The sequence below is a fragment of the Electrona antarctica genome (genome assembly GCF_951216825.1).
Source record: "Electrona antarctica genome assembly, chromosome: 5".
NCBI classification, from domain to species: Eukaryota; Metazoa; Chordata; class Actinopteri; order Myctophiformes; family Myctophidae; genus Electrona; species Electrona antarctica.
Window position 1 is genome coordinate 42,646,859 of NC_136810.1, and position 26,551 is coordinate 42,673,409.

At 41.4% G+C, this 26,551-nt stretch overlaps 2 protein-coding genes across 4 annotated transcripts; one reads left to right on the forward strand and one right to left on the reverse strand.

Moving 5' to 3' along the window:
• Nucleotides 1-500: 500 nt before the first annotated feature.
• On the reverse strand, nucleotides 501-19,109 carry sema7a (semaphorin 7A (JohnMiltonHagen blood group)). Of its 3 annotated transcripts, none has more exons than XM_079501552.1 (15): nucleotides 19,042-19,109; nucleotides 16,936-17,017; nucleotides 15,934-16,073; nucleotides 13,990-14,037; nucleotides 13,801-13,896; nucleotides 13,362-13,464; nucleotides 13,059-13,169; nucleotides 12,633-12,775; nucleotides 9,890-10,071; nucleotides 8,984-9,092; nucleotides 7,030-7,225; nucleotides 6,283-6,395; nucleotides 5,499-5,644; nucleotides 3,445-3,515; nucleotides 501-3,341 (listed from the first exon to the last, which is right to left on the reverse strand). In XM_079501552.1, the coding sequence occupies exons 2-15, from the start codon at nucleotides 16,994-16,996 to the stop codon at nucleotides 2,911-2,913; spliced, it is 1,950 nt and encodes a 649-aa protein (XP_079357678.1). In that variant the 5' UTR covers nucleotides 16,997-17,017; nucleotides 19,042-19,109; the 3' UTR covers nucleotides 501-2,910. The 3 variants fall into 3 exon arrangements, with proteins under 3 accessions (XP_079357678.1, XP_079357679.1, XP_079357677.1); XM_079501553.1 differs by having other exon boundaries at nucleotides 18,998-19,096; XM_079501551.1 differs by lacking the exon at nucleotides 19,042-19,109 and having other exon boundaries at nucleotides 16,936-17,208.
• A 287-nt stretch (nucleotides 19,110-19,396) lies between these two features.
• commd4 (COMM domain containing 4) lies at nucleotides 19,397-26,264 on the forward strand. Its single transcript, XM_079501100.1, has 8 exons — nucleotides 19,397-19,519; nucleotides 19,769-19,840; nucleotides 19,964-20,029; nucleotides 21,467-21,506; nucleotides 21,751-21,870; nucleotides 24,081-24,161; nucleotides 24,354-24,530; nucleotides 25,172-26,264. The coding sequence occupies exons 1-8, from the start codon at nucleotides 19,517-19,519 to the stop codon at nucleotides 25,210-25,212; spliced, it is 600 nt and encodes a 199-aa protein (XP_079357226.1). The 5' UTR covers nucleotides 19,397-19,516; the 3' UTR covers nucleotides 25,213-26,264.
• The last annotated feature ends 287 nt before the right edge of the window (nucleotides 26,265-26,551 follow it).

Below are 26,551 nucleotides of genomic sequence, written 5' to 3' on the forward strand. Positions count from 1 at the left end.
TTGAAGATCCAGCAAATTATGTCATTTTGGGTAAAGCCCACTGATAAAGTGTAACCATGAATTGACCCATGCTACAGGTCAGAAACAGGGCCGTTTTCATGGCATGTTTTCCCAAAACATCCAATGGACACGCCTGGTATTAAACCAGTTCTAACAGGATAGGGAAATTATGTAAGTTCACATGCATGCAACGCAATTTCACTCCACCCTTTCCTGCACCCTCTGGTCCATTACCAGTGATCGCTGCAGGGCATTTACTGTACTCCTGCCTATCCTCTAGGGCAGAGACGCACAACCCCACCCCCCACCCCTGCTGGTCCGCAAACATTTTATGAACGGTCAGCCGGTTCATGGCAATAGAAAGGTTGGGAACCCCTGCACTAGGTCTAGGGCAGAGAGTATAGGCAAGTAAGTAGCAAACAGTCAACCATGTTTGGGCTTCAGAATAGCTATAATAATGTGTACCGTAATTACACCAATCACAGCCAGTTATTATAATAATTATAACAATAATAATAATACTAATAGTAATAATAATAATAATGGATTTTATTTATAATGCACTTTACATTCCATTCTCAAAGTGCTACAGTAGGCAAATGCATGAAATAAAAAGAAACATCAGATGACTATGAACACCTAACGAATGGAAACAAAACATTCAAAAAATGAGGGCATAGAGCCTAGAGGTAGTTACACAGGATATCTGGTCTTCTGTCTAAAAATAAATGTTTAATGATTTATTTTATATAAATATTATATAAATCTACCATGTGAGCTCATCTTCAAAAAGGTGCAAGTGTGCAAGTTTAGGAAGTGTGAAGTGTTGAACTTACAATATGTCTCTGGACTAGATGAAGTAGTTAAAGGGCCACTTCACCCCTTTTGCAACTAGATCTTATTTTAATGATGTTTGGGAGTCAAGAAACACTTTCCTGGGATTTGTACGTGGGTAATTTGTGTTTTTAGATATTTCAGTATTTCAAAGTGTCCATGGGCTCCATGATGTCATGGACACAGGGTTCACTTCCTGGACTACAATCCCCATACTGATTTGGTCCACTGCTCCTCCTTGTGGATAGGGGGAGGGCTGTCTTAAATTGTGCTACTGTTATCTACTATAAATACTATTAACATTGAGTGACTGGAGTTTCTTCCATACGGTGAAATGTCCCTTTAATTGTTTTGTTGTGTGCTTAATTTGCAGTACCGAGTATGGATAATTAAACATCAATTTGTCTACAGTTTCAGTCAATTGTTCCATCACAGCCCACACACCTGTATAGACACCTGCTGCAAACACTCCATATTTGATCAATCAAGCAAATCTGTACTCCTCAATTACATAACCCGTCCCTCTGTGGGAGTGGATACTATCATCATCTCCTTACCGGCAGATGACACTCCTCTCATACTACTAGAAGGCCTATTCATACTCCGGTTTTAGGTGATAAGGTGACCACCGAAACGGTGGTTAGTAAAAACAGAGAGATGTGTTGAGGTCAGCGGTGAGTCGCGTATGGCGTAGCGTGACGTCATGTTGTAGTTTTCGGTGGTCACCTTATCACCTAAAACTGGAGTATGAATAGGCCTTAGATTCAGTCCTCTACCTCTAAACCAAGGAAGCTCTTCTCCACCTTCTCCTCCCTTTGTAACCGCCCTCCAGTGAAGCTTACCGTCACCCACCAAGACATCATTGATGTTAGAAGCTCTTTCTCCACTCTTCCCACTAACAAATTGTCTAAAGTAAACTCATCTAATGTTAACCTACCTCTTCATGCCTTCCCCCTTCTGAATTCCCTTCACTGGCTACCAGCATCCAATTTAAAACACTGGTGTTGAAGGCCTGTCTTCCGGACATGATCCACCCCACACACTAACAGTACACTGTCAACACAGGACGCCTGTCTGTCCCTTCCCTATACGACACCATGACCATAGTTGCCAACACTAAAACGTCCTCTAGACTCTTAACCCTACGTATTTGCTCCCAAGCTGTGTTATTGTGATCCACCCCTACCTCTTTCCACACTTTAAATATACCGCAGATCAGCTAACACAGGACGCCTGTCTGTCCCTTCCCTATACGACACCATGACCATAGTTGCCAACACTAAAGCGTCCTCTAGACTCTTAACCCTCCGTATTTGCTCACAAGCTGTGTTATTGTGATCCACCCCTACCTCTTTCCACACACTGATCACTGGTGTGATCCACACCGCAGATCAGCTAACACAGGACATTTGTCTGTCTCTCGCCCTGGCCAACACTGCAATCATCCTAGACTACTCTCCCTCCTTGCTCGGAGCTGTGGAATGAATGACTCCGACGGCCTGAGTCAGTGCTGCACACCCACTGACTCATAAATCCACTGAAGTCTAAAAACTCACCCTTCAGACTCCATAACTCAACCTCTAGCTTTCCTCCATAGACGCTAGTTATAGATTGCAGACTTATGTTGGTTACTTGTTCACATACAGTATGCTATTTATGTTGTTTAGATGGACATGGATGTTTGCTGCCTGGTCCACAGATGTGAAGTATGTTATTTAGATTGCATGTTAATTAGACAGATGCTACGTTTTATGTTTACCCGGTATCCCACAATCGTTTTCATTGCACTCTATTTACTTCAGTTCATGCTACTTAGCTAAGAGCATCTGTTAATATTTCAATTGTTAAAGGAAGCCAAGTGCTTGAAGATTGCCGGAGTTGAGGGACTCAGACCTGTATGTGGATTTCCTGCAGTCCAACCCATGCCCTGGCCCCGGAAGCGTCTGCAAGGACTCGAATCCGCAGTGCACACATGTCAGAACTTCATTAGGATGTATTTAATGATGTGTAGCAGTCAGACTTCACAGAGAGTCAGGGGTGTTATGGTGATACAGATGTTCATTCCAAAAAAGGATTCTATTTGAAAAGCTGTGACACAGTAACTGCAGTTGCTACACACATGACCCATCCCATCGGAGGCACAAGTCCCACACCATTACCTTCGGGCACACTCTTCTCGTCCTCAATGCTGATGGTTGTGCGCGGGCTACTTTGCATAGCGAGCTGATATTCCTTCACCACTTTGGTGTACTGTCTCTCTGTGGACACACACTGGTAGTTCCCGTAGTTCTCCTGTGTCATAGCAGGGATGAGGTGCAGGCAGTCGGACTGCATTTGCTGACAGGGGCTGCTCTGGTCCTGGTGATTCCATGTGTATTGGGCGTGGTACGAGTCTATTGGACAAGACAGATAGAACGGGACGCCCAAGGGAACAGAATGGACTGCCCTCAAAACCCCCGGCATGGCTGAAGCACTCTCCCGCCTGGTCCTGTTTGTTTTCTTTGAATCTAGAGGGAAAGAGGATAACCAAATGGAGAGATTTGGACAGCTGTTCCACACTTATAATCTGAACATGGTATGATAATAATGCTTGTAATCTTTATAGTTTACCTCCTACTGATGCAGTGTTAGGACAGGAGGAGATATTCATTTGGACTCCAGGGATATTTTGAATAGCCCCTCTGTAAACAACAGCAGCATTGTTAATATGTTTCAAACAATTCTGGAGATAACTACCCAGCAGTTCGACAAGAACTACATTTAAAGCACCATTAATCATATTTCAGTATAGTGGTGGAGAGAAGGAAACAACATGAAGGGATCCTTGGCGGTGTCTTCTTTTGCTTCACCATAAAGGGTCATCTAATGATTAGATGACCCTTTACAGTTTCCCACTATATTCTAGTGGGAAACTGTCTGGAAATAGAAAGCCATCTTATCATGTTTGTCTTCCGTGGGGCCTGCAGCTTCAAGGCTATAATATTCCCACATGACAGCTCCACTTGATGTCACACACTGACCCATGCAACATGCAATTTAACTGCTGCTTCGCTACAAGATTAGCATTTTGTGTCATTTGACAATCTTTGGATGTAGATTTTTTCCAAATCGCAAAGACTGTAACATATTAATAAAATCAAATAAAGTAAAAACATATTGATGTAAATAGAAGAAAAAAAAGGAAAAGTCGATATGTTTTATTCTTTACATTTTGGATCATAATTAGTTTGGGGCACCTACAACTTTGAGGTAATAGAAAGGGGCAAAAGTGAAGAGACCCATTATTGCTACATTCCTCCCTCCCTGGCATTTCCTGTCTCATTCCACTGCCGTAATTGTACTATAAAGGCTTGAAAATGCCCAGGAAATAGTGATGGGAGATTAATTGGCAAACACATCAGTATCGGCTGATTCTAGTTGTTTTTTGATTAATCGGCATCAGTCCGATTGTCTTTACAGATAAACGAGTCCAGAGTAACAGCTTGAACAGTGCAGATACATGCATTCTTCAGAATGTATAAAATTATTATATATTTTTTCATTCAGAATGAGATCATATCGACACCGGTCTCACCGGAGGTGGTCGCTTTGATGTTGCAAGAAAGATGTATTTGGCGCTGCTCTGCGGCGACATGGGCATAAGGGCCATGCTTGTCTAAGACAAATTTCTTCCTCGGGAGACAAATAAAGCTTGAACTTGAACTTGACATTGGTAATATCGGTTATCGGCCATAACACCAATTCATTATATCGGATATCGATATCGGCCAAAATGTCTCATCGGCACATCCCTACCAGGAAATAACCAATATGTGTCAGAGTAATAATTTATCCATTCCATTAAGTGGCAGCGGTGGCCGAACGGATAGCGGCGCGGTCTTGATACCGGAAGGTTCCTAGTTCGAATCAGCCGTCCGACACGTTAAAATTACCACCGCTGAAGTGCCCTTGAACAAGGCATTGAACCACTACGATGAAATGTGTTCTATGAGCAGGGCCTGGCTGGAAACAAGTTCTTGAGCTTAGCCCAGATACCCTGGGTAAATATAGATTTCATTTCATTTCATTTCAAGTTGTCTTAAAGCTCGTTAGCCTTCACCCCTGGACAGTAAATCAACATGTGTTACAGTAAGTCATTGTGTCAAGACCACCAGCTCGCAGCTGCTGTTGAGAGAAAGCTAAATGTTTTTAGCACAATAACCCATTCACAGAGAACAGCGCTCTGCTCTCTCCCTCCCATGTCTGGAGGAAGGGAGATAACAGGTTCCCACTGCTCCTTACTTCTCACCTAAAACGGCTCACTATTGTGCATTGTGTTTTTCATAACAAAAACTGTAGAAACAGAGAAATATCAGACACTATATTTAAGAATATATTCTTAGATTATTATTATTCTCATGGGTGCATTTGACTATTTTAGAACTGGACAATGAAAAGCAACCTTTATTGACAGTGACAGTGGATAGAGACAGGAAATGCGGCGAGAGAGCAGGGGGATGAAATTCAGCAAATACTATGGCCGGCCGGGGAATCGAACCAGCAACTTGATGATCAGAGAATTGCAACTCCCTGGTATACTCCCTATGCATTCAGCTATGGACTCCCCACTGTACAGTATGATGCATGAATCCATATAAGCTCTGAAATTCAATTGTTCTACTTACGGGACTGTAGGTTTGCATCCTAACTCAGTCCAGGCACAGTAAGGGTCACGGGCCAGGACACACGCTTCACAGGAACTGTTATAGTCTTCACAACGCTGGAGGTCCATTATGGAGATTTTCTCTCGGAAGCCCACTATTAGCTTTTTCTGTATGCAAGAGAAACGGAAAATAAAAAGACATCAAAAGAAAACAATTCTAAATCACAATTCGAGGACATGCTGCATTTTTACATCAAATCACATTTGACAAGTAATGATAATTCCACAATCATAATTATTATTTATAATTATACTTTTAATATGCTGGCTGCAATCAGTCAGTTTTAGTTTCAGACTAATGTGAATGTATTGCTTATTTTACTGTCCAATGACATGAAATGGCACAAGGGACGGACCCCCCAAAAATCGGCGCACGCTACGCATGCCCACACATGTGCCCTTTTCTGGGGTTTGAGCCCCTGCCCCCTCAGAGCTCTCTGCACAGCCATGTGTGTCACAACAGAGCTCGATCAGAGAAAGAGAGGGAGTGGGAGGGAGAAAGGGATGGAAGTTATGTGTGAGGTCTGAAAAAGAGCTCAATCGAGAAAAGGAGCTTGAGAGCCTCTATTTCACCCACGTAATAACCCAGCCAATGCTGGGTACTGAAACCCGATCAACACGCTGCAAAGTGACAATAATCCACAGGCAAGCTGATATTTCTCTGCTTATTAGATGACAAAATGTCACTAATACACTATAATGTATAAACTACTATTGATCACCCTTTACTGTAATGATATTTGTACCTTTTTGGAGTCAAGTTTCATCGTCTGAATGGCTGAGTGGTTGGAGAGTTCAGTTTCAGCAATGATAAAAGGTTCAGATCCATCCTCTAGCACTTTGTGGATCTTCCCCGAGTCTGTGTGATGAGGACAGTGTGAATAGTTTGAACAGTGAATAGTTCATGCCATTAGATTGTTTTCTGTTTGATATTTATATATTCTCAGTCCATTGTTCTCAACATCCTCTGACCCTGGGATAAAATCGACTACTATAACAACTAGAAATGCACTCTGTCGAGGTGCCAACTTGCGCCTTGCACACAAGTAGGCCATACATGGCCTACTTGTGCGCGAGCAGAGAGCGCAAGTACTGCTACTAACTAATTACAACTGCTTTTCTAAACCCTTTAGACCCTTATTGACCTTATACCAACCTTGAAACGTACCTTAGTTACGTCACTATCAACGGCCAATAAGGGACCACCATTCAAGCGACGCCACCAATAATACACCCCTGATTGGCCAAGGGGACCACCAAAACTTCACAATCCCTGATTGGCCGAGGCAGTCACCGACATACAGTATGCAGCCGAAAACAGTACTTGCGCGCTCTGCTTGTGCAAGTAATAATAAAATGGAAAACACCTAATTTATACTTAATTGTATGACAGTTCCACAAAAATAACACAAATAAATGAGTATCATTGTCTATCAATGAAGTATAAATGAGGCTTCTGGGCCACTGAAGCAGACTATCCATCCATGACATACCGGTGGCAAGGAGCAGGACATTGTAAGTCCTCTGGTCTGCAGCCTGGACCCTATCCACCACTATCTTGGTATAGTTGTAGTTGTTTTTGTAGAATGGAGCATGATGGTGTAATGGGTGGATCCAGTCACTCATCTCTGGGTGATCCTTCACAATGTTCACGGTGGCCATCGACAGGCTCCTGCTGTTTTTCATACACTGCAAGCAGACAAACGGACATGAGGCACTTTTTTCAAGTTCACAATATCCACCAATCGGGGAACCAATTCTGTATTTTTGCCTCTGGGGGAAAAAAACTTTTTTTGTGTTAAACAGGAACTTGGTGTTTCTGTATTTATTCCTACTAAACTAACACTACATGTTTAAGGCAGTGGTGCTGAATCTGTCTTGGGAGATTACATATCCACTTATCCACTAGTTTTAGATGGGAGAGTTGCGTCATTGAGGGGTCAGAAACTGAGCACTCAGGCACTAGTCAAGCAGAGCTGGAGTGTGACAAGTGGTTGTTTTAAATACATTGTTTTCATCGAGAGCTGTCTTTCATTTGTCTGCATTGATTATTATAATTTTTTTACAAAGGTCACGGTCATTAAAATTGATGTTTGTTCATTTCTAGTCTACTCGGCTCCCATAGATTCCAGTGAATTCCGTCAACTTCCGGTCCAGGGCTTTGTCACACTTCGGCTCCCCATCTATGCTCCCCATATCCACCCCTATGGGCCGCCCCATGAAGTGAATGGAGGTGTCGTAACTCTGTCGTAATTCAATGGTTCTGATATCCACTAACCACATTAACCCTGTCGTCCCTGTTTTGGGCGTGCCAGTGTAGGCAAAAATAGAAGCTTACAACAGACCATGTAAACCGTCTATTTTCGCTACACGACAGCGTTATAAAGTATAAGATCAGGTTTAATGTTACATGATGCTACTGTCTGTAACTCTAACCTTACAAATACAAACATTTCAAATTAAGGTTAAAATAAAGGTTACAGTAGAAAACAAAAAAGGAGCACTCAGTCTGTTGCAGCATACACGGACACGTTTGGCCGTGAAGCCTTCCTTATCGGCTTATCGTATGTCGGAGTGATGGCTATTACTATAAAATAAAGGTTAAACACTGAAAAAGAAAAGAAAATAGCAGTGGTTGTCTACAAAATACAATACCATGTGATTAAAAGATTAGGTTAAAGTCCTACTATTTGTCACATACATGTGTATGCAAAATGTGTTCTCCGCATTTAGACCCATCTCTTGGAGCGGTGAGCCACAGCCGTGCCACACCCGGGAACCAACTATTTGATGCTGACTCTGAGTGCCAACCAGGGAGGCATTGGGTCCCAATTTTTACAGTCTTTGGTATGACCCGGCCGGGGATCGAACCCCGACCTCCCAGTTTCAGGGCACACTCTAACCACAAGGCCACTGAGCTGATGATCTTAAAGACACTGTGCACAAACAGTTCACAAACTGAGAGCAGACTGCAGTCATAACAGTAAACAACGAATCGGTACCCAAGGCTATTCTAACGGTAACACAGACCAAACAAAATGTGGTTTGAGATGGGTGGAGATAAACAATTTGTACAAATCCAAATGTCAACCGCCTCCTGTTATGGAGCCCACCACAGTTTTATCATGGAAAGTTAGAAACAACAAGCTGAGATTGGCGAGCTACGTTGGAGAGCAAAACATGAAACCATTTAAAAACACATAATTAGTAGTAACTCTATTTGACACACAATTACAACTGTCTCAACAGAGGTACAGTTGAAAATCTAGCCGAGCTTAACATGTAAATGTGTACAATATAGCTGTTGCTAGGATACAACTGCTCTCATGGAGAAGAAACAAGCACATTTTCTACAGTTCCTCCCATCTATCAAAACATTTCCCAGCACACCCATTGTAGTTAGTCATACATTCACATTAAAAACAAAAGGAAAAAAAGATTACTTACAGTTCCTGGCCGAGGGTTTGGAATCTCTTTATCATAACCCTTGAAGGTTGACTTGTCAAATATTTCTTCAATGTCTGCAATGGAGTAGATGCAAAGTGCTGTGGAGTTCCTAGAAAGAAATGGAGATGAAGTTAGACAGTTCCGAGTCCATGATAGCATAACAAATCTCTGTTTATTAGCTACTGTTACTTTATTTTGTCACCCTTTTATCCCTGCAACTTGTCATTGAACAAAACTAGAGTTAATAGTTAAATGTTAGAAATAAATTAAAATGGGGCAATGTTTCAGCCCATTCAGAGCCCCATTGCCTTCCATTATAAAATGCTTTGAAACTATTTCAAAGAGTATAAAACATACGTGAAAAGAGATTAGTGGAGATGCTTCTGTCGCCTACTGGCAGTGAGCACAAGAGATCAGTCCAGCTGCGAGATTAGCTCCAGAGACACACAGACAAGACAGATATACAGACCGACCCTCTTCTAGATGGCTTGCCTCTGAGAGATTAGCTCCAGAGACACACAGACAAGACACTTGAAGACAGATATACAGACCGACCCTCTTCTAGATGGCTTGCCTCTGAGAGATTAGCTCCAGAGACACACAGACAAGACAGATATACAGACCGACCCTCTTCTAGATGGCTTGCCTCTGAGAGATTAGCTCCAGAGACACACAGACAAGACAGATATACAGACCGACCCTCTTCTAGATGGCTTGCCTCTGAGGAGCTATACCATAAGAAAAAATCAGACCCGTCTGAAGTGAGTGGTACTGTGCTGTACTGTACTCCTCCCTGGCCTCTGTGTGTGTGTGTGTGTGTGTGTGTGTGTGTGTGTGTGTGTGTTAAAGGTCATATTAAGTGTTGATGCTTGGTTGCCAATCAAACGGGCAGGGAGAATGACTAACCAGCTGCTTGTGAAAAGAGCGTAGACCTTGGTCTTACGCCAGTCTTCTTCAGCATGCTGCACGTAGATATCCTGAAGACGGTTGAAATAGAGTGGCTCATCTGGAAAGCCGCACACAAGCCGGGCCTTCAGGAAAGAGGTCCACATGTTCTGGAAGAATCTCTTTGAACCACCTTCATCCACCTGCAATCATTTAAGTTGGTCGATTAAGAGTCTGTTTTCCAATTTTCATGTAGATACACATGCAACAGTTCTGATCAGTAGGATCGGTTCGGACAGGAAATCTAGAACATACATGGACAACTGGCGGTCCGGGGTCCACATGCGGCCCCCACCTTCACTTAATGCGACCCGCTGGTTATTAGTGATTTCTGCTGTTCTAAATAATTAATTACTTCAGTCTATTAGTAGCTTAATGACTATTAACATTTTATTGTCTTTTTTATGTGTGTATGAATTTAGTTCATGAAGTTAAACATAACTATAACTAAATGTATTTGAAATTAAATAAAAAGGTTACTTTTTAGGATTCCAATTCAAAAATAGCAAAAAAATAATTCAGCATTTAAATTCAAATATAGCAAATAGCTGATTTACAATTTAGGCATTTAGCAGACACTCTTAATCCAGAGCGATTTACATTAAGCAAGAACAAAAAGCATGGCAATACATCACATACATAAAAAGTAGTTATCATTAACATGCGTAAGCTAAGAACGTAACCTTGGAATATCTATATAATGCAACTATACATATAAACTATACATACTATACTATGCTATACATATACTATAAAGTGCTATGACTACATAAAATGCAATTCTAGTGCCGTCTACGTAACATGCTATAAGTCTGTATAAAATGTATAAGTCTACATAAATTGCTTATCTGAGGGGCTAGGGCAAGTGCTACGGGCCATGATGGAGTCTGAAAAGGTGGGTTTTCAGACTACGACGGAAAGTCTACAAGTTCAAAACGCATCGCAGTGCGACGAGAGTTTGTACATCGGCTATTTTTGCTATGAAGAAATATGCAATGTGGCCCTCTGGAGTTAGTGTGGAAATAATAGTGGCCCGCCTCTCCATCGTCAAAGTTGCCCACCCCTGATCTAGAACAAACTGCGAAGGCTAGTATAGTCTTGGTATGTCCAGAAGCCATGGGTATCCATGCCACTGATGCCAGATAAAACATAAAACACAGCCGCACTGTTAAAGGTCTCCTTGGAAAAGGAGACTCAGCTAGGTAAATAGCTACAATGCTGTGCTAGCTGTTCTAACACTGCCCTCACCATTCCACATGATGCCTCCTGACGAGGTGATGATGTGTATAGTGTGAGTACAGGTGGTTGGACTGCAAATGGCTGAAGTCACATTGACTTTGGCCTGGATCGAGGCATGGGCCCCTGCACTGTCATGGTTCTGTCCGGTATTTTTGTCCAGTTCCGAGGTGCACACACGGCACACGCACACATGCACACACGCACGCACACGTTGGTAGGGCTGACCAATGGAGTGATTTATGTATGGTCTCACAGAATAGATTTACGTTTGGGAGTGTTTTGTTTTGCATTTGGTTGTCTGGGTAGTACTAAATGTCAAATGTTCTACTGTATCCACCCGTCTATGTTTCCAACTAGGAACAAAGATTCAGGAAGCTGAATCTTTGTTCCTAGTTCCATGCCAGGTTCTATAATTTAAAGCAGTCATACTGCCTCGGCCTCTGTCTGCACTTAGGTGACCCTGCTTTGGGTTTGACACGCCCACTCTGGACAGAGACTACCATCAGGTTCTCATGGCCTGAGGGTGTTCATTACATACACCTGCTGCATTTACCATCTCTTCTTTCTCAGCGCAGTCAGTGTAATAAATAATTCATTTGAGTGGGCATATAAAAATTAAAATGCACAAGGTAAAAACAAAGAGATGAAACGCATGAATAGTGGCTGACATTACAGATGAGATCTGATCCGAGTCTAAACAGAAAACTGCTTGGCAATGGGGTTTCACTGTATGTTCTCACAGTCTTCAAATACTGTAGAGAGGAAATGAAAGAAATGCAGTGACAAACATACAAAGCTACAGTTACATTGAGGGATGTCTTATAGATTAGCTCAGTAAAATATGTGTTAAAATGTCAGTAGGCATTTTGTAGTAGATATTGTATGGTATTTGATATTTCATCATTGTCTGCATTCTTCCAGATTTCTTCAAAACAATGCTTGTTTCATATTACAGTATGTACTGTAAATCAGTCGTTCTCAAAGTGGGGTCCCTGGACCCCCAGGGGTCCTTGAGGGAGTTCCAGGGGGTCCCCAGCTGAATGATACTTTGGAACAAAATGGACCCTTGTGGGTCTGTAACTCAGAGTGTACAAATTAATCTTCTCTCTTATGGGGGTCCCTGGCAATTTGTAAATACTGTATCTATGGCCTGTTTTCTGCACTTACTGTGCATACACATTTTACTTTTCACCTTACTTAAGTAGGCTACTTACACTGTGTTCTTATTGTGCCTACAAAAGTCCATATCACAAGTAATGTCCTTACACCACCTTACTTAACGAGATTGAGACCGTTATCGGGCAGGCTATTTGTGCTGAAGTTAAGAAGCTTAATCTCTCAGCAGGGGACACTTCACTCTGTCTGCTTACCGTAGGTGAGCATTGAATTCCTTTCCCAGCAATAACAACCAGGTCACTGGCCTCATTACTGAATGCTCTGTGGTGTGTTCGTGTGTGTACAGTACCTTGCAGACTCTGGCCACTCTAGAAATCCACGGGTCAGCGTCTGGACTGCTGTCAGAGTTCTTCTCACGGAAAAAGACATAGATCTTTTCGTTGTCTGGGTCATCCTCCCGCTTCACCCAGAAGGCAGAGATGAAGGTGGGCTCTGTGAGAAGAGAGAAAGTTAATTTAATAACTTAAAGCCTATATACCTACATTACTTAGTCCCCCGGCCTACCTAGGTCCGCCCCCCCCCCAACAACACCTAACACCATGCCCTAAGTACCAAGTGTTCCATTTAAAAAGAAGTCAGTACATTGGCAAACTTGATATGCGCCGCAATGAATCAGAATCAGTTTTATTGTCACATCACAGGTTTACAAGGTAAAGAAGTGGGTGAAATTCGTTTTTGGGGAAGTATGATTCTTTATGATTATGTGAACACTCACCTGACACCCACTTTTCATACATCCAGACATGGGTTCTACCTCCTGCTTTCCTTCTGAATTGTAGGGAGCTCCCATCACTATCCAAGGGCGCTGCTGCATATAAGTCTCCCTCTAAGAATAGCACAGACATTACATGGATAAAAGCTCACAGTTTCCATAATTTAGTATCACTCTGTGTTATTGCACTAGCAAGTCTCTACTTCATGGCTCACAGTGGTTATGTAACACTGCCAGGCTTAAATATGATTTTCTAAATCTAAACAACACGTATCAACATTATGCAAGAAACTGTATTTCACATACCTACTATGAGAGACAGTGAGTTATGTGTGTAAACATAGGGAGATATTCCAGTTCCCTCATAGCTTTCTATTATCTCCTGTGACTGATTGTTCACCTGGGAATACTGCAAAGATGAAGATTAACATCATAGGAAATCCCATAGAATTGAGGGAGCAATGAGCATACAGTATATTGTATGACAGCAGAACATAACAATTCAGCCTCACTCAATTAAAATGTTACGCCCAGACACTTTAAATCCTAGGCGAGTGTAATGAATGCCTCAAAACACTACAGCTTCACGCCCCAAAATACCACATAAGCCCCTATAAGTCCTGTTTTTGATGACTAGGCCACCACACAAACCAATGTAGATTAAAGAAAACGTGAACACATGGTAGACAGATTTCAGGTATCTGCATAAAACTGCGTAATTACTGTATGGCGTATGCACACTCACCAGCTTCCAACACTGTGGCGTGTGGCCATTAGTTCCACAGACAAAAAGACTGTCCTGGAACCTCTGAATAACTGTGATGACATTTTGCTGTGGGCCCTGCAATATAGAGTCTGTTATCAACAGTACTGCTGTAGAATTAGCAAATAAAAAAGTATATATAATTCTACACATCATTCTCTATTTACTAACCTCTGAAGTTGAACCCTCCTGTGTGCCAGTTGTTTTCAGCAAGAATTCCTGCAGGGGAAAGACATGTTATTGTCCTTTAAATTCAATTTAATTCCACTTCAGGATAAAAGGAGGTCTCTCAAAATAAGAAGAAGAAAACGATTCCTCAAAGCTGTCAAGAAGCAGCTGAACCATCCATCCATCCAAAAGCCACATTCCACACATGTCCCAGTGCCCAAATAACACGTTTGGTTTTTTTCTCTGACCAAGGAATGTCTGTTATAGCTGGACGAAAATTCTCTCATTCAGGCTAAGAGAGAAATTCTCTTTTGTACCAAATGTTAAATATGCTCCACCACATAATTATCGGAAATGGATGCAAAGAGTATGAGCAGAAAACAACAATCATATAGGTCAGGAATAAATTCTGTCAAGGTCAATGGTAGTCCGTTAGTCTGACAATGCTTTGTTTTCATGTGACTAAGCATCCATGGGAGGAGAAAGAATTTGAAAAATCTGAATCAACATGGCCATAGATTTCTGAAATAGAACTACACCTCCTCCGTCCTCTGACTCCTACACCCTGAAACAAGTCATACAAACAAACCCAACTTACCCAAGCTCAAGTTGGGTTTGTTTGTATTATATAAGATCAGATATATATAAGACTTTGACCACAATTTCCAAAATAGATGTAACCTGCACGGACTAATTCATCTTCAATTCCGATTGTAGTTCGGAAATTAACCCTAATGAGCCTACCTCATTTCCACTTGTGGAATAAAAATCAGACCCGTCTGAACTGAGGGGTGCTGTTGGGGGTGTCGGACTATTGGCTGTCGGACTATGTAATCTGTACTGCACTGTGCTCTGTGCTGGTGTTACACTAAAAACTCAGCGTCCCATCAAGTGTGAAGCTCAACAGCGCCACTTTGTCACCTGTTGGTACAGACATACAAAAGGACACACATTGCTGTTCCTTGGAGTGGCTGCACCACTCAAACATGTGATGGAAACTACACAGTGGTCTTCATGGCCTGTTTGTGTTAGGCATCAGCTGCCGTTGACAAGCCGTGTGGTGCTGCTGGAGCTTTATTCCGCTCCAGACTACCTATTCATTGTGTTTCACACAATAGCATGACAGACGATAACCTGTTACAAAACACTGCTACTTATTGCAAGTCTATAAACTACAGTCAGATTTGTACACATACAGTATATCAATGACAGACACCAAACAGGCAATATACTGTAGGATTATGTGCTACCACTTAATAAAATAGACTAGTAAAGCTTTTTAAAGCAACTAAAAGTAGATTATTTTAAGAGTAGTAAAGTACTAATTTTTGTTATGCGTGATGTCCTGAAAGCTGTTGTATGACTGAATGTCACTTGGTTCTCATTGCGTAAAGTAGACCTTCCAAGGGAAGGGATGTTGTTTTGTCTGTTTATTTTGTTTGTTTTTGAGGAAGGGCATGATTGCTTTCCTTCCTATTTTGGAAATGGATTTCCAATTTCCATAATTTGTTTTGTTCTAACACATTTTATTAATTGTAATTAGGGGTGCTGAACCCCTATTGTTTTTATGCTTATTCTTTTTCCTTCTGCCAAGGTTCAGTTCATCACAAAATGTGCCAACATACTATCAGTACAGTACAGTTTCATTCAAATCAACCACTAGGGTCATTACAAATGCAAGAAATGTGTGGCTGAACATGCATGGCATAGCACAGATCTGGCTGTAAATTACGAGTAGGAAAAGAATAGAGAAGACATTTTAAAACAATAGGGTTTCAATCCTTCAGGCCTGAAGCCCTGTATATATTGAAGAAGACAAAACACTGTATTTTAATTGGAGTGGCAAGTGAATGACAAAGCAGCGAAGTTTAGAAATTAATTAATTGAAGTTAAGAATAAAAACGGGTACATGAAATAAAGCACACAGAGTTATCTGAAGTGACCTACCTCAATAATACTATTGTTATCCACGTCGATTTTTAACACAAAGTCAGTGCCTCCCACATACAGTTCATCAGAATCCTCTGGTTGGAAGAAGACGCTATGGTTCTGAGTGCTGGGATATGGCAGCTGACCATTGATTCTGTCTGGAAAGAGAAATTATTAGGCTATTAGTTTCCGTGAGATAGTTGGGATAATAGTCTGTGTTTGTGAGCAATTTTGGAAGACAAATTGATCTGTGCCAGTAATTACTGTGTATGGTCAGCAGCACGCATAGATCAACTGCACCTCAGAGGATTTCTTTTCGAATTGACTTCAGACTAATGGGCATATGTATGTGATGGCTCAGTAGGCGATATCAATGTCAACAAAGTCATAGTATTGCAATGCTTATTCACAGAATCTGTCCAAAATGGCTCTTTGGATGCAAAGAAAATATATTTTAATTACAAAGTGCAAAAGGTATCATAAGCCTAAAGCATCCATAGCCTACAGTCATAGTTACTTTGCAGATTTAGGTCTTCCCATATCTCCAGCTCTTTAGAAAACATAAATTAGGCTACGTTCAGGTCAGGATATCAATTTCATCCAAGAAGGAGCGATATCTGATATAGCAAGCCATACAGGATAAACAAGTGCAATTGGAAGTGATTAAATAAATTAGCTGAACAATTTGGAATTGGAAACTGATTATTATTAAAAAAAATTAAGCTGGACAAACACAATTGTCAGAATATAGCTTTAACTTAACAAAACACTTTGTTTTGATTTTATTAAAACATATCACTTACACCACCTTTAAGTTATACTACAAATCATACAATAATTTATAAATTATGATGTAGGACAGGTGAAACTACCACAGCAGCAAATCAAATCAAACCTTTGCCAGCTGGCAGCTGCTTCAAGGTGTATTTCTACATAAATAATAATCTGAAAACCTTTTACACCACACTACTTGACTGATTATTTTCAAACAACCCACAGCAGCATGCAGGCAGAGTTTACCTTGGTTTAACAGCAACCTGGGAATATCCCTCTCTCCGAGACTGGGTGGTGTATCTTCCATGTGTATGAATCCATCACAAAGCTTTGAATGAAAATACCAACAAATAAGATAAATGACAATGAATGGTTTCATTTTTTCCCCCTCTTGCTTGTGGTGGTCATTGTGCCATTTCCGTGTGTGTTTCCAGCCACGGCGAGATGTGTACGTGAATCATAGACTTCAAGTTACTGTGAAAGCCAAATGTACTACAGAACAACTCACTCACTACTCACTGGCTGTAGTCAGACTGTAGTGGTGGAAACTCTGAGCTTGCTTACCTACCCTGTCATTGGCAGTGTTGCCATGTCCGCTTATTATAAGCGACTTTGAATGTATTTTTTCTGTAAAGTAGCTTGTTTTTTGGGTCTTGTTTCTAAAGTGTATAGCCTACCGGTAGTTGCTGATTTGGGCTTGTTTCCTAATGTCGTTTAAACCAGTGATTCTCTTTTTTTTTTTTTTAACAACTTTTTTATTGTAAAAAGGAACAATACAAAACATGAAATAAAAACAACACCATAAAAACATCTCCCACCCACCCTGAGGGGAGAATTATAGAGTTAAGCACAATTCAATGTGTGTAACAATAGTATTATTAATAATAATAATAATAATCATTCGAAACTGGCCCCTGTAAAATCTGAATCCTCCACCCACCCCTTTTCCCCCTCACTGTATATGTTTCTTTTCCCTTTTTACCTCCTCAGAGGAGGCTCCTCTATCATGATTTCCTGTTTTGACTATATAGTTGTGTGTATATTCGTACGTCTCTAAATGTGTTGATGAATTGAAAATGGTGGGCCCTATTGTAAACAAGTGTAATGCTTTATGGTGTCGTCCACTCACAGTTGTTCCGTTTTTTTGTATTGAGTTATACTTGAAATCATCATATCATCATCATACTATCATCATCATCATCATACTATAATTCAGTCTGTCTGAATGAATGAATGTGTGTCAGAAACACCACCGTATCTCCTCACCACCTGCACCAATCGCTCCCACTTTTCACACAGGCATTGACCATAATAATATGGAGGTCTTAACGAAGCCCTTTTTTTGATTTTACACATTAATGATTAATAATGAATTTATTAGTGAATTAAAAACGCACCCAGGGCCCAGTACCCCCGGCGGCCACAAGGGGGGGGGGGCAATATCACAACGGGTAAGGGCTAGTGTACTGTAATTCTGCAAACTGTTAATAAATAATCAATCAATCAATAATAGTAATTCAAAATATAAAGTAAGAAAAATATGTATAGATAGAGGAAAAAAATGGGTAGAGAAAAGAAGGTAGGAAAAAAAATCAATCAATCTCAGTGAGAGAGTTGATATATGCAAGAAATGGGTCCCAGGTTCTGTGGAAACCATTCAAGGGGCCTCTTTGACTGTAAGTTTTATTTTCTCTAAATGAAGAAATGATGACAGGTCTTTTAACCAGGATGTTGTAACTTGTGGGAGGGGGGCTAGGACTCTTCCATTGTAGCAATATACTCCCCCGTCTAGCTATAAGAGAAGCAAATGCAACCAGATCTTTCTGGTATTGAATCTGCCAGGAGACACACCAAAAATAGCGATCAATGGACAGTGAGGGACAGGGTATCAAAGAAAGATGTAGGAAAAAAGGAAAAAAGCTTTAAGCAGAGAAAAAAGTATGTGTGTGGTCTGCAGGGGAATGATGCTCAGCTTGGCCCTATAGTGTAATGAATCCTGTGGACTACTTTGAATTGAACTAAACACATACGGCACAGCCGCAGGAAGAGTAAATACTGTCTATAGTGCCTCTCTCCACAAATCCTCCCCCGGCTCAGTCCCAAGTTCTCTTTCCCATGTATACTTCAATCCAAAAAAGTGAGGATGTTTGGGAAGAAACAAGAGAACTATAAATTGAAGAAATGTTATTCGAAGAGTCTGAAGAGGCCATTAAAGTCTTTAAGATGTTTTTACTACAGGTATGTAGGGTAGGAAAGGACGTAAAGTGGGTGCTGGCAAAGTTACGTAGTTGAAAAAAACTGAACATACTTGTTGATACAGATGTGTTGTAGGTAGTAGCAAATTAGCAATACCTCCCAAAGAACTGAAAATTCCCTCACTAAAAGAGACCAAGCCCTTCTCCTTCCAACTTGCTGTAGGTCGTGTCTAAGGTAGAGGGTAAAAACAAATGGTTGTTACAAATAGGTAACAAACAAACCAGTGATTCTCACACATTTTCATGTCAAGGACCTTCAGATTAATGTAGGCCTATGTGTCCAATAGGATCCTACATCTAAAAATATTTTGTGCCAGGAACCGCATACAAGATTTGTGTTAAAGTTTTTCCATGATGATCTACAAGCTCACAACGTGACGCAGTGCGACGCGTTGCGAGCTTGTAGATCTGCTATTTTCAAATAGCCGGCTTCTTTTGGGATTGTTTTCATGGACCTGCTCGCTTATTTCTCTCTCACAATCCGGCAACACTGAGCGTGGTGTCTCTCGTTACTATCGCGATATGATACTGATAGGTCGTTGACGGAGCAACAACAATAACAGAACACAACTATGGTAAAGTTATTCATTTTTACTGTTTGCTTTCTTCAGTACAAAGTTGTCATACTAACTATTCCCAGTCGCCTTTATGTATAGCTTGCATATAATGTGGTATGCATGTAATGCGTTCATTGACCTCGTTGTTTCGATTCAAACGATTCTGAATACAGACAGACCAATTAAGTTAGCGAGCTTAGCTATGCTAAAAATAATAATGCTTATAATAACATAACACTTAAAACGCTACGTTTCGTCTGTTCTTAGCGGTTCCGTTTCTGTGGAGATTTGGATTGCCCAGACTGGGTGCTCGCCGAAATAAGCACATTGGCTAAGATAGTAAGTACTAGTCTCTAGTAAATGCATTGCTAACGTTAGCTATAGCTGCTACAATAAATGAAGCACATAATGATATACTTGCCCTGATCAAAAACACTTTCCCATCTCTGCGTTGCCTTGCAGTCAAGTGTGAAGATGAAGCTCCTCTGCGCTCAAGTACTGAAAGATTTACTCGGAGAGGGCATTGATGTGAGTTCAATGATTTGCCTGATGCAGGACCACAATTAGCCGCAATTGCAACTCTAGATTTTGTATAATGGGATCTAGAGTTGCAAATTGCGGCTAGACCACAATATAAACAAGCCCTTGTAAGACTTTGTGTGTAATCATTTTAGCATGATGTATGATTATACCTCTGTACGGTTTTCCAAACTGTTAATAAAGTGATCAATCAATGCATAGCTATATTTAGCCTAATATTTAGACCCTCGTAGATGTCCGACACTACGAGAGGCTTTATTTCTCTGAGGGTAGAGGACGGACACCAGCTGAGGCCTTAGGGCTCCGAGCATGTAAACATGCAAAATATAAGGTGCTTACCCTGATGCCCAAATGTTAGAGCGGCCTGCGGCGTGCTTGTGCAATGTATTAGTCCGTAGTTTTCAATAAAGAAGTGTTTTAATCCCGTATGTGGCCGAACGCTATTTTCCCTCCTCGTTTACTTCTTGTTTACGTTGAGCGTAATTCCGTCTTTCACCTGAGGCGCCCCTCACTACCGCCAGTGGGAACTTCAGATAGGATGAAATTAAATTAAATGATTACTATATTTACCCAGGGTATCTGGGCTAAGCTCAAGAACTTGTTTCCAGCCAGGCCCTGCTCATAGAACATTTCATCGTAGTGGTTCAATGCCTTGTTCAAGGGCACTTCAGCGGTGGTAATTTTAACGTGTCGGACCGCTGATTCGAACTGGTGACCTTCCGGTATCAAGACCGCTCCGCAATCCGTTCGGCCACCGCTGCCACAATCGACCACGAACGGGTTTTAAACACTTATTTATTGAAAACTACGGACTAATACATTGCACAAGCACCCTAGACCTCTCTAACACGTGGGGCATCAGGGTAAGCACCTTATATTTTATCCGACCAGTGTTCTAGGGAGCCCCCTCTGTGATTGGCCAGTTGTCGCTGTGATTGACAGTTCTCCTTTTTGAAACTATGCCTAAACCTTACCCTAACGCCTAACCTCAGTAAAACTATGCCTAAACCTAACCTTAAACCTAACCTAAGTAAATGGGGCACTGATGTGCTTATGGGGCAATGACATGTGAACGCTGTTTCATACGTGAACGCGTGCAATGATAGTCAACGGACCAGCGCGTTCACGATTTGGCCCAATCCATCCCAGAATGCACTCTGTTCCTACCCGGAAGAAGGAGTGAAATCGCCTCATGCGCTTTTGAGCAACTTGATGTAAGTGGATGGGAGGAGAAATCCGGTGCCTTCTCTATTAATATATATATACTCTAAAGCTCTGTCCTCAGGGAAATAAAGCCTTAGACACTCGTGGATTGAAAATGTCGAAATCGATAAAATACATCTATGAGAGTCTAAATCTTAGGCTAAGTCATATAATATTAAGATGTTGCGCACCTAATGTTTAATTGTCATACTTCTCTTTCAGTATGATAAAGTTGCAAAACTTACTGCAGATGCCAAGTTTGGTAAGATAATTTATGTTTGATTCTGCTTGATGTTGCACTGTTAAAAGTAAGGGAATGATTGAACTTAATTGCACAAAACAGTTTTGGCCTCTGGCGATATACACTGTATATTGTTTTTCTTCTAATTTTGAATTGTGTGTGGCTGCAGCTAGACTGGACACTGTCCACCCTTTCACAATAGCAATGCACTAGTATGTTTCTTTTATTTCTATGCTTTACGTTTATGTTGTAAATGTATTTTAAGAGAGTGGAGACATCAAAGCCAGTGTTGCAGTGCTCAGCTTCATTCTGTCCAGTGCAGCAAAGCATGATGTTGACAGTGAATCCCTATCCAGTGAGCTGCAGCAGCTTGGTCTGCCTAAAGGTGGGTCTAACACTTTCTACTTGCCTGTGAAGATTTGAGAGGTCTCGTATGTCTATGCTACAGGTTGTTTTCAGATGGTGCTCACTTGACAGGCGAGGCCAGTTGAAGAGTTATGTTACAAGGCAGGGTTTGGTAAGGCAGACAGAAGGGCTGTTTGACCCAGGGAGAAATAATCCTGCACAATTGGGGTCAGTTTGGCAGAAGTTTCTAGAGTCTACTCTTGGTGGGGGAAAAAAGCCCCTTTGCTACTCCTTTATTGAAAAGTACCTAACCCAAGTTATAGAGGGTCAAGGGTCGGGCTTCACCAGAAACGGGGTCTCTTGGTTAAAGTGTTGCACACTCACTGCCGATGCAACATGGTTGTGATGGACAATGTCCTGGACAGTCAGCTCTCGTTCAAAACTCACATCACAGCTGTCACTCGATCCTGTAGGTTCACACTCTATAACATACGACGAATTAGACCGTTCCTCACCCAGGAATCATCCCAGCTCCTAATCCAGACAACAGTCCTGTCAAAACTTGACTATTGTAACTCTCTCCTTACTGGCCTACCGGCATGTGCACTGAAGCCTCTCCAACTGATCCAAAATGCCGCAGCTCGCTTGGTCTTCAACCAGCCAAAATTCTCACATGTCTCCCCCCTGCTCCGCTCCCTGCACTGGCTCCCGGTCGCTGCCCGCACAGAATACAAAACTCTGATGTTGGCATTTAAAGCAACCAAAGGTATGGCTCCCCCATATCTTGCCAGCATGATTGAACCCTACAAACCCTCCCGCGCACTCAGATCAGCCAACGCAGGGAACCTGGAAGTACCCTCACTAAAAACGCCGGGACAACGCTCCACACGTCCCAAACTCTTCTCCCTTCTGGCCCCAAAACTGTGGAATGCACTTCCCGTTGCAATCAGAACTGCAGCATCACTCCCGATCTTCCGCCGTAGTCTGAAAACCCACCTTTTCAGACTCCATCATGGCCCATAGCACTTACCCTACCCCCCTTAGACAGCACTTCTTAGACTTATATAGCATTTGAAACAGACTTATAGCATGTCATGTAGACAGCACAATAAGTGCATTGTATGTAGCCATAGCACTTCATAGTATATATGTACAGCATAGTATAGCATATATGTGTAGTTTATATGTATAGTGTCATTATATAGATATGTTCTAGTTATAGTTTATATGTATAGTGTCATTATATAGATATGTTCTAGTCACGTTCTTAGCTTACCCACGTTTCGCGATAAATGCATTTTTACATATGTGATGTATTCCCATGCTTTTTGTTCTTGCCTATTGTAAGTCGCTCTGGATTAAGAGCGTCTGCTAAATGCCTAAATTGTAAATTGTAATTGACAATGGACACTGTTGACATTGTTCAGAAGAATTGCACGAGAAGCATGTTTTCAGGACCCATCTCCAGACAGTTTAAAAACACAGACAATTCCTAGAAAGGGGCATGCTTATTTTGAAGGGCAGCTCAGAATGATTATGTTTTTCAATGTCTCGCTTTACATTTGTGAATGTGACATTGTACACGTACACCGCATGAAAGGCGACTCCCTTCATGTTTCCCATCAATTAGACTGTGGTGAGACACCACAGTCTCATTTATCCTGCCACAGTTTCATAATGAATGCAGTATGTTGCTGTGTACGTCATTCCAACTTTATTGTCAAATAAATCACAGGTTTACACAACTAAATAAGTGGGTGACATGCAGAGACTGGGGGGGGGGGGGAGACATGCAGCGGTCGTCGGGATCGGGACTCGAACCCGCTACACGCTGTCAAGCTGGATTACCTTCTGCCTTTATTGATAGTATCAAGTGAACACTGACAGGAAAGGGGAGAGAGAGGAGGAGGGATGTCTTCCTCCTCTCTCCCCCTGCAGGTCGTCATGAACGGGACTCGAACACACAACGCACTGTCAGGCCAAAGCCTAAATGTGGCATGCGCCTGGACCACTTGGCCAGCGGGTGAAATTCTTAATTTGTGTGTTTGTGTGTGTGTGTGTGTGTGTGTGTGTGTGTGTGTGTGTGTGTGTGTGTGTGTGTGTGTGTGTGTGTGTGTGTGTGTGTGTGTGTGTGTGTGTGTGTGTGTGTGTGTGTGTGTGTGTGTGTGTGTGTGTGTGTGTGTGTGTGTGTGTGTGTGTGTGTGTGTGTGTGTGTGTGTGTGTGTTATGTATATGCACTTTTGCTATTAGAACACACAACTGGGCTGTGCAAGTCATACGAGGACAAGCATAGTGCGCTGCAAGACAAACTGAGAGAGACAAGTTTGAGACGTAAGTATCTCCCCCCCACTTCAACCTGTCACATCATTACTAATGACAAGTACCCCCTCCACCCCCACACACACTTCAACCTGTTACATTACTAATGACAAGGCAAAAAAAAGCTTTGGTTGCTCTTTTGACAGGGACTTTCATAATGACGGTGAGGACACCACTTTGCTGTGTTGTGTTGTTGTGTTTCAGTTGGCCGTCTAGAGGTAGTTTCCTGGCGGGTGGACTACACGCTGAGCTCCAGTGAGCTGAGGGAGGTGAACAAACCGACGGTGCAGCTTAAACTGCAGGCGCAAGGTGCAGAGTCAGGCTCCACTGAAACCACTGTTGTCTCTATTTCTGCTGACAAGTTCAGAGTCTTGCTGACAGGTTAGTTCTGTGTTTTGTTAAAACTGATGAACAATTATTGTCTCTTTCCGTTTGAGGTCAACATTATCAACTACAGTTTGTTATTTAAAAAATTAGGTCTGTGAAAGTAACTGAGTTAAATGAGTTAATTATTTTTTTAATAAATTAATTGAACGCAATTAATGCATGGTTAGATGACCCGCACCATACAGCCCATAATCCCATCCACTCTGCACTAGTCATTGCTCTGGTATCTGAGCAGAACTGCTCAGCCTGGTATTCCTAAAGTAACCTAAGTAAATGATGCTTAAATGGTTAAACCTAACCTTATTCCTAACCTTAACCTCAGTAAAACGGTGCCAAAACCTAACCATATTCCCAAACTTAACCCCAGTAAAACTATGCCTAACCCTAAACTTATTTCTAACCTTATTCTCAGTAAAACAAAATAAAGAATACAAGAACCGCCGCACCAAGCGGTCAGTGTGAGGTCGGCAGGAAAAAAAACAGGGCGAGATGGATTATGGGCGATGGTAACTGATACTGCTGATAGATCTCTGATTATCTGGGTATGCAAGACTAGACCAATGGATCAGTAAAGGTTGTTACAGCCAGTTACAGGTTTATGCCTAATGACAGTTTTTCCTTTATGTTTTTTACAGAGCTGAAGCAAGCCCAAGCTATGATGAATGCACTACAATGAAGTATGCACATCAACTGGTGGATACATGTTATTGTGACTGATGATGAATCTGAATGGTATCTCACAACCAGAGATACAGATAGACTTCTTAAAGTGCCATATTTATTTGTCAGTGATTCCTAACCCTGCCTGATCTCAGGGGCCCCTGCCGTATTAAATAAAGAAAAGGGCTCCTGCTGCTTTATCTCAAAACATAACCCCATTGCAAAATTGCCGTACTTCTGTGACATAGCTACCCAAGTAATTATTGAAATGGACCGGATCAGAATGTTTTTTTTAAAACAAACAGATATTTCTGGGTAGGAAGATCTGTGGATGTTTTCTCAATATAAAATAGTGTCCAGAACATTTAGCTATCTAGTTTGGATATAAATAATACATTACTAATAATGATATCAGTATCCTGTTCTTCCATAAGTAAGGGATAATGTATGGCTGGGTGGTCATTGTTGATAGATAAATCACAGACAGGGTGATTCAGGACAGGAACCCCTGTTGGTGTTTTAAGCATTATGTTATACTTTAGCTATTGAAAAATAGCAGATCTACAAGCCCACTCGGTGCCGCGCTACGGTTTTAGATCTGCTATTTATTTTTGAATCGTGAAAATGTGGCAAATCTTTGAATATATTCTTTCAGAGTGAACGTTTTTAGCTCAAATCTTTGCTTCCTGTAACAACATATTTTCAGATGGGGGTCGTTGGCCAATTACATATATTTTTGGGGGTCCTTGACATGAAAATGTCACGACTGACTGACTGACATAGAAACATGGGTTTTGTCAGGATTTAGAAGGCATTTGTAGAATCGGCCTCAGGTCTAAATGGGTTAATCTATAAACAATGACCACCCAGCCATACATTATCCTGCTTATTACACAGCTACTTAATACACAAATTAATAAATTGACCCAAAAGTGACAACAAAACAAAGTTATTTCCTTGCTTACGGTAATGAAAGTATTCCAAGTTGGAATTGAGTGTTGATCAAATGGAATCAAATTTCTTGTACTGCATCGTCTATTTCTCGCTTCAAATGTTTTAAAAAACAAAGCATTGTTTAGTTAAATAACTCTGTGTGTTTACATGGCTGTCATATTGGGTACAGCATAAAATCCAAGCAGCGTAGCCAGGTGCTCTGAGGCTTTGATTAGACAGCGGTCTGTTATAGAGCGGAGCGTTGTTATCAATAAATAACACACCGCTGAATTCAGCGATTGACAAATAAGAATCAAGCATTCAACCAAGCCGTGTAATGAATGGTTAATGAATAATACTTTTGGGGACTGTTTCATGGGATATTCCATGCAAAGTATTGAAGCAAAGGTGTTGTGGACCAG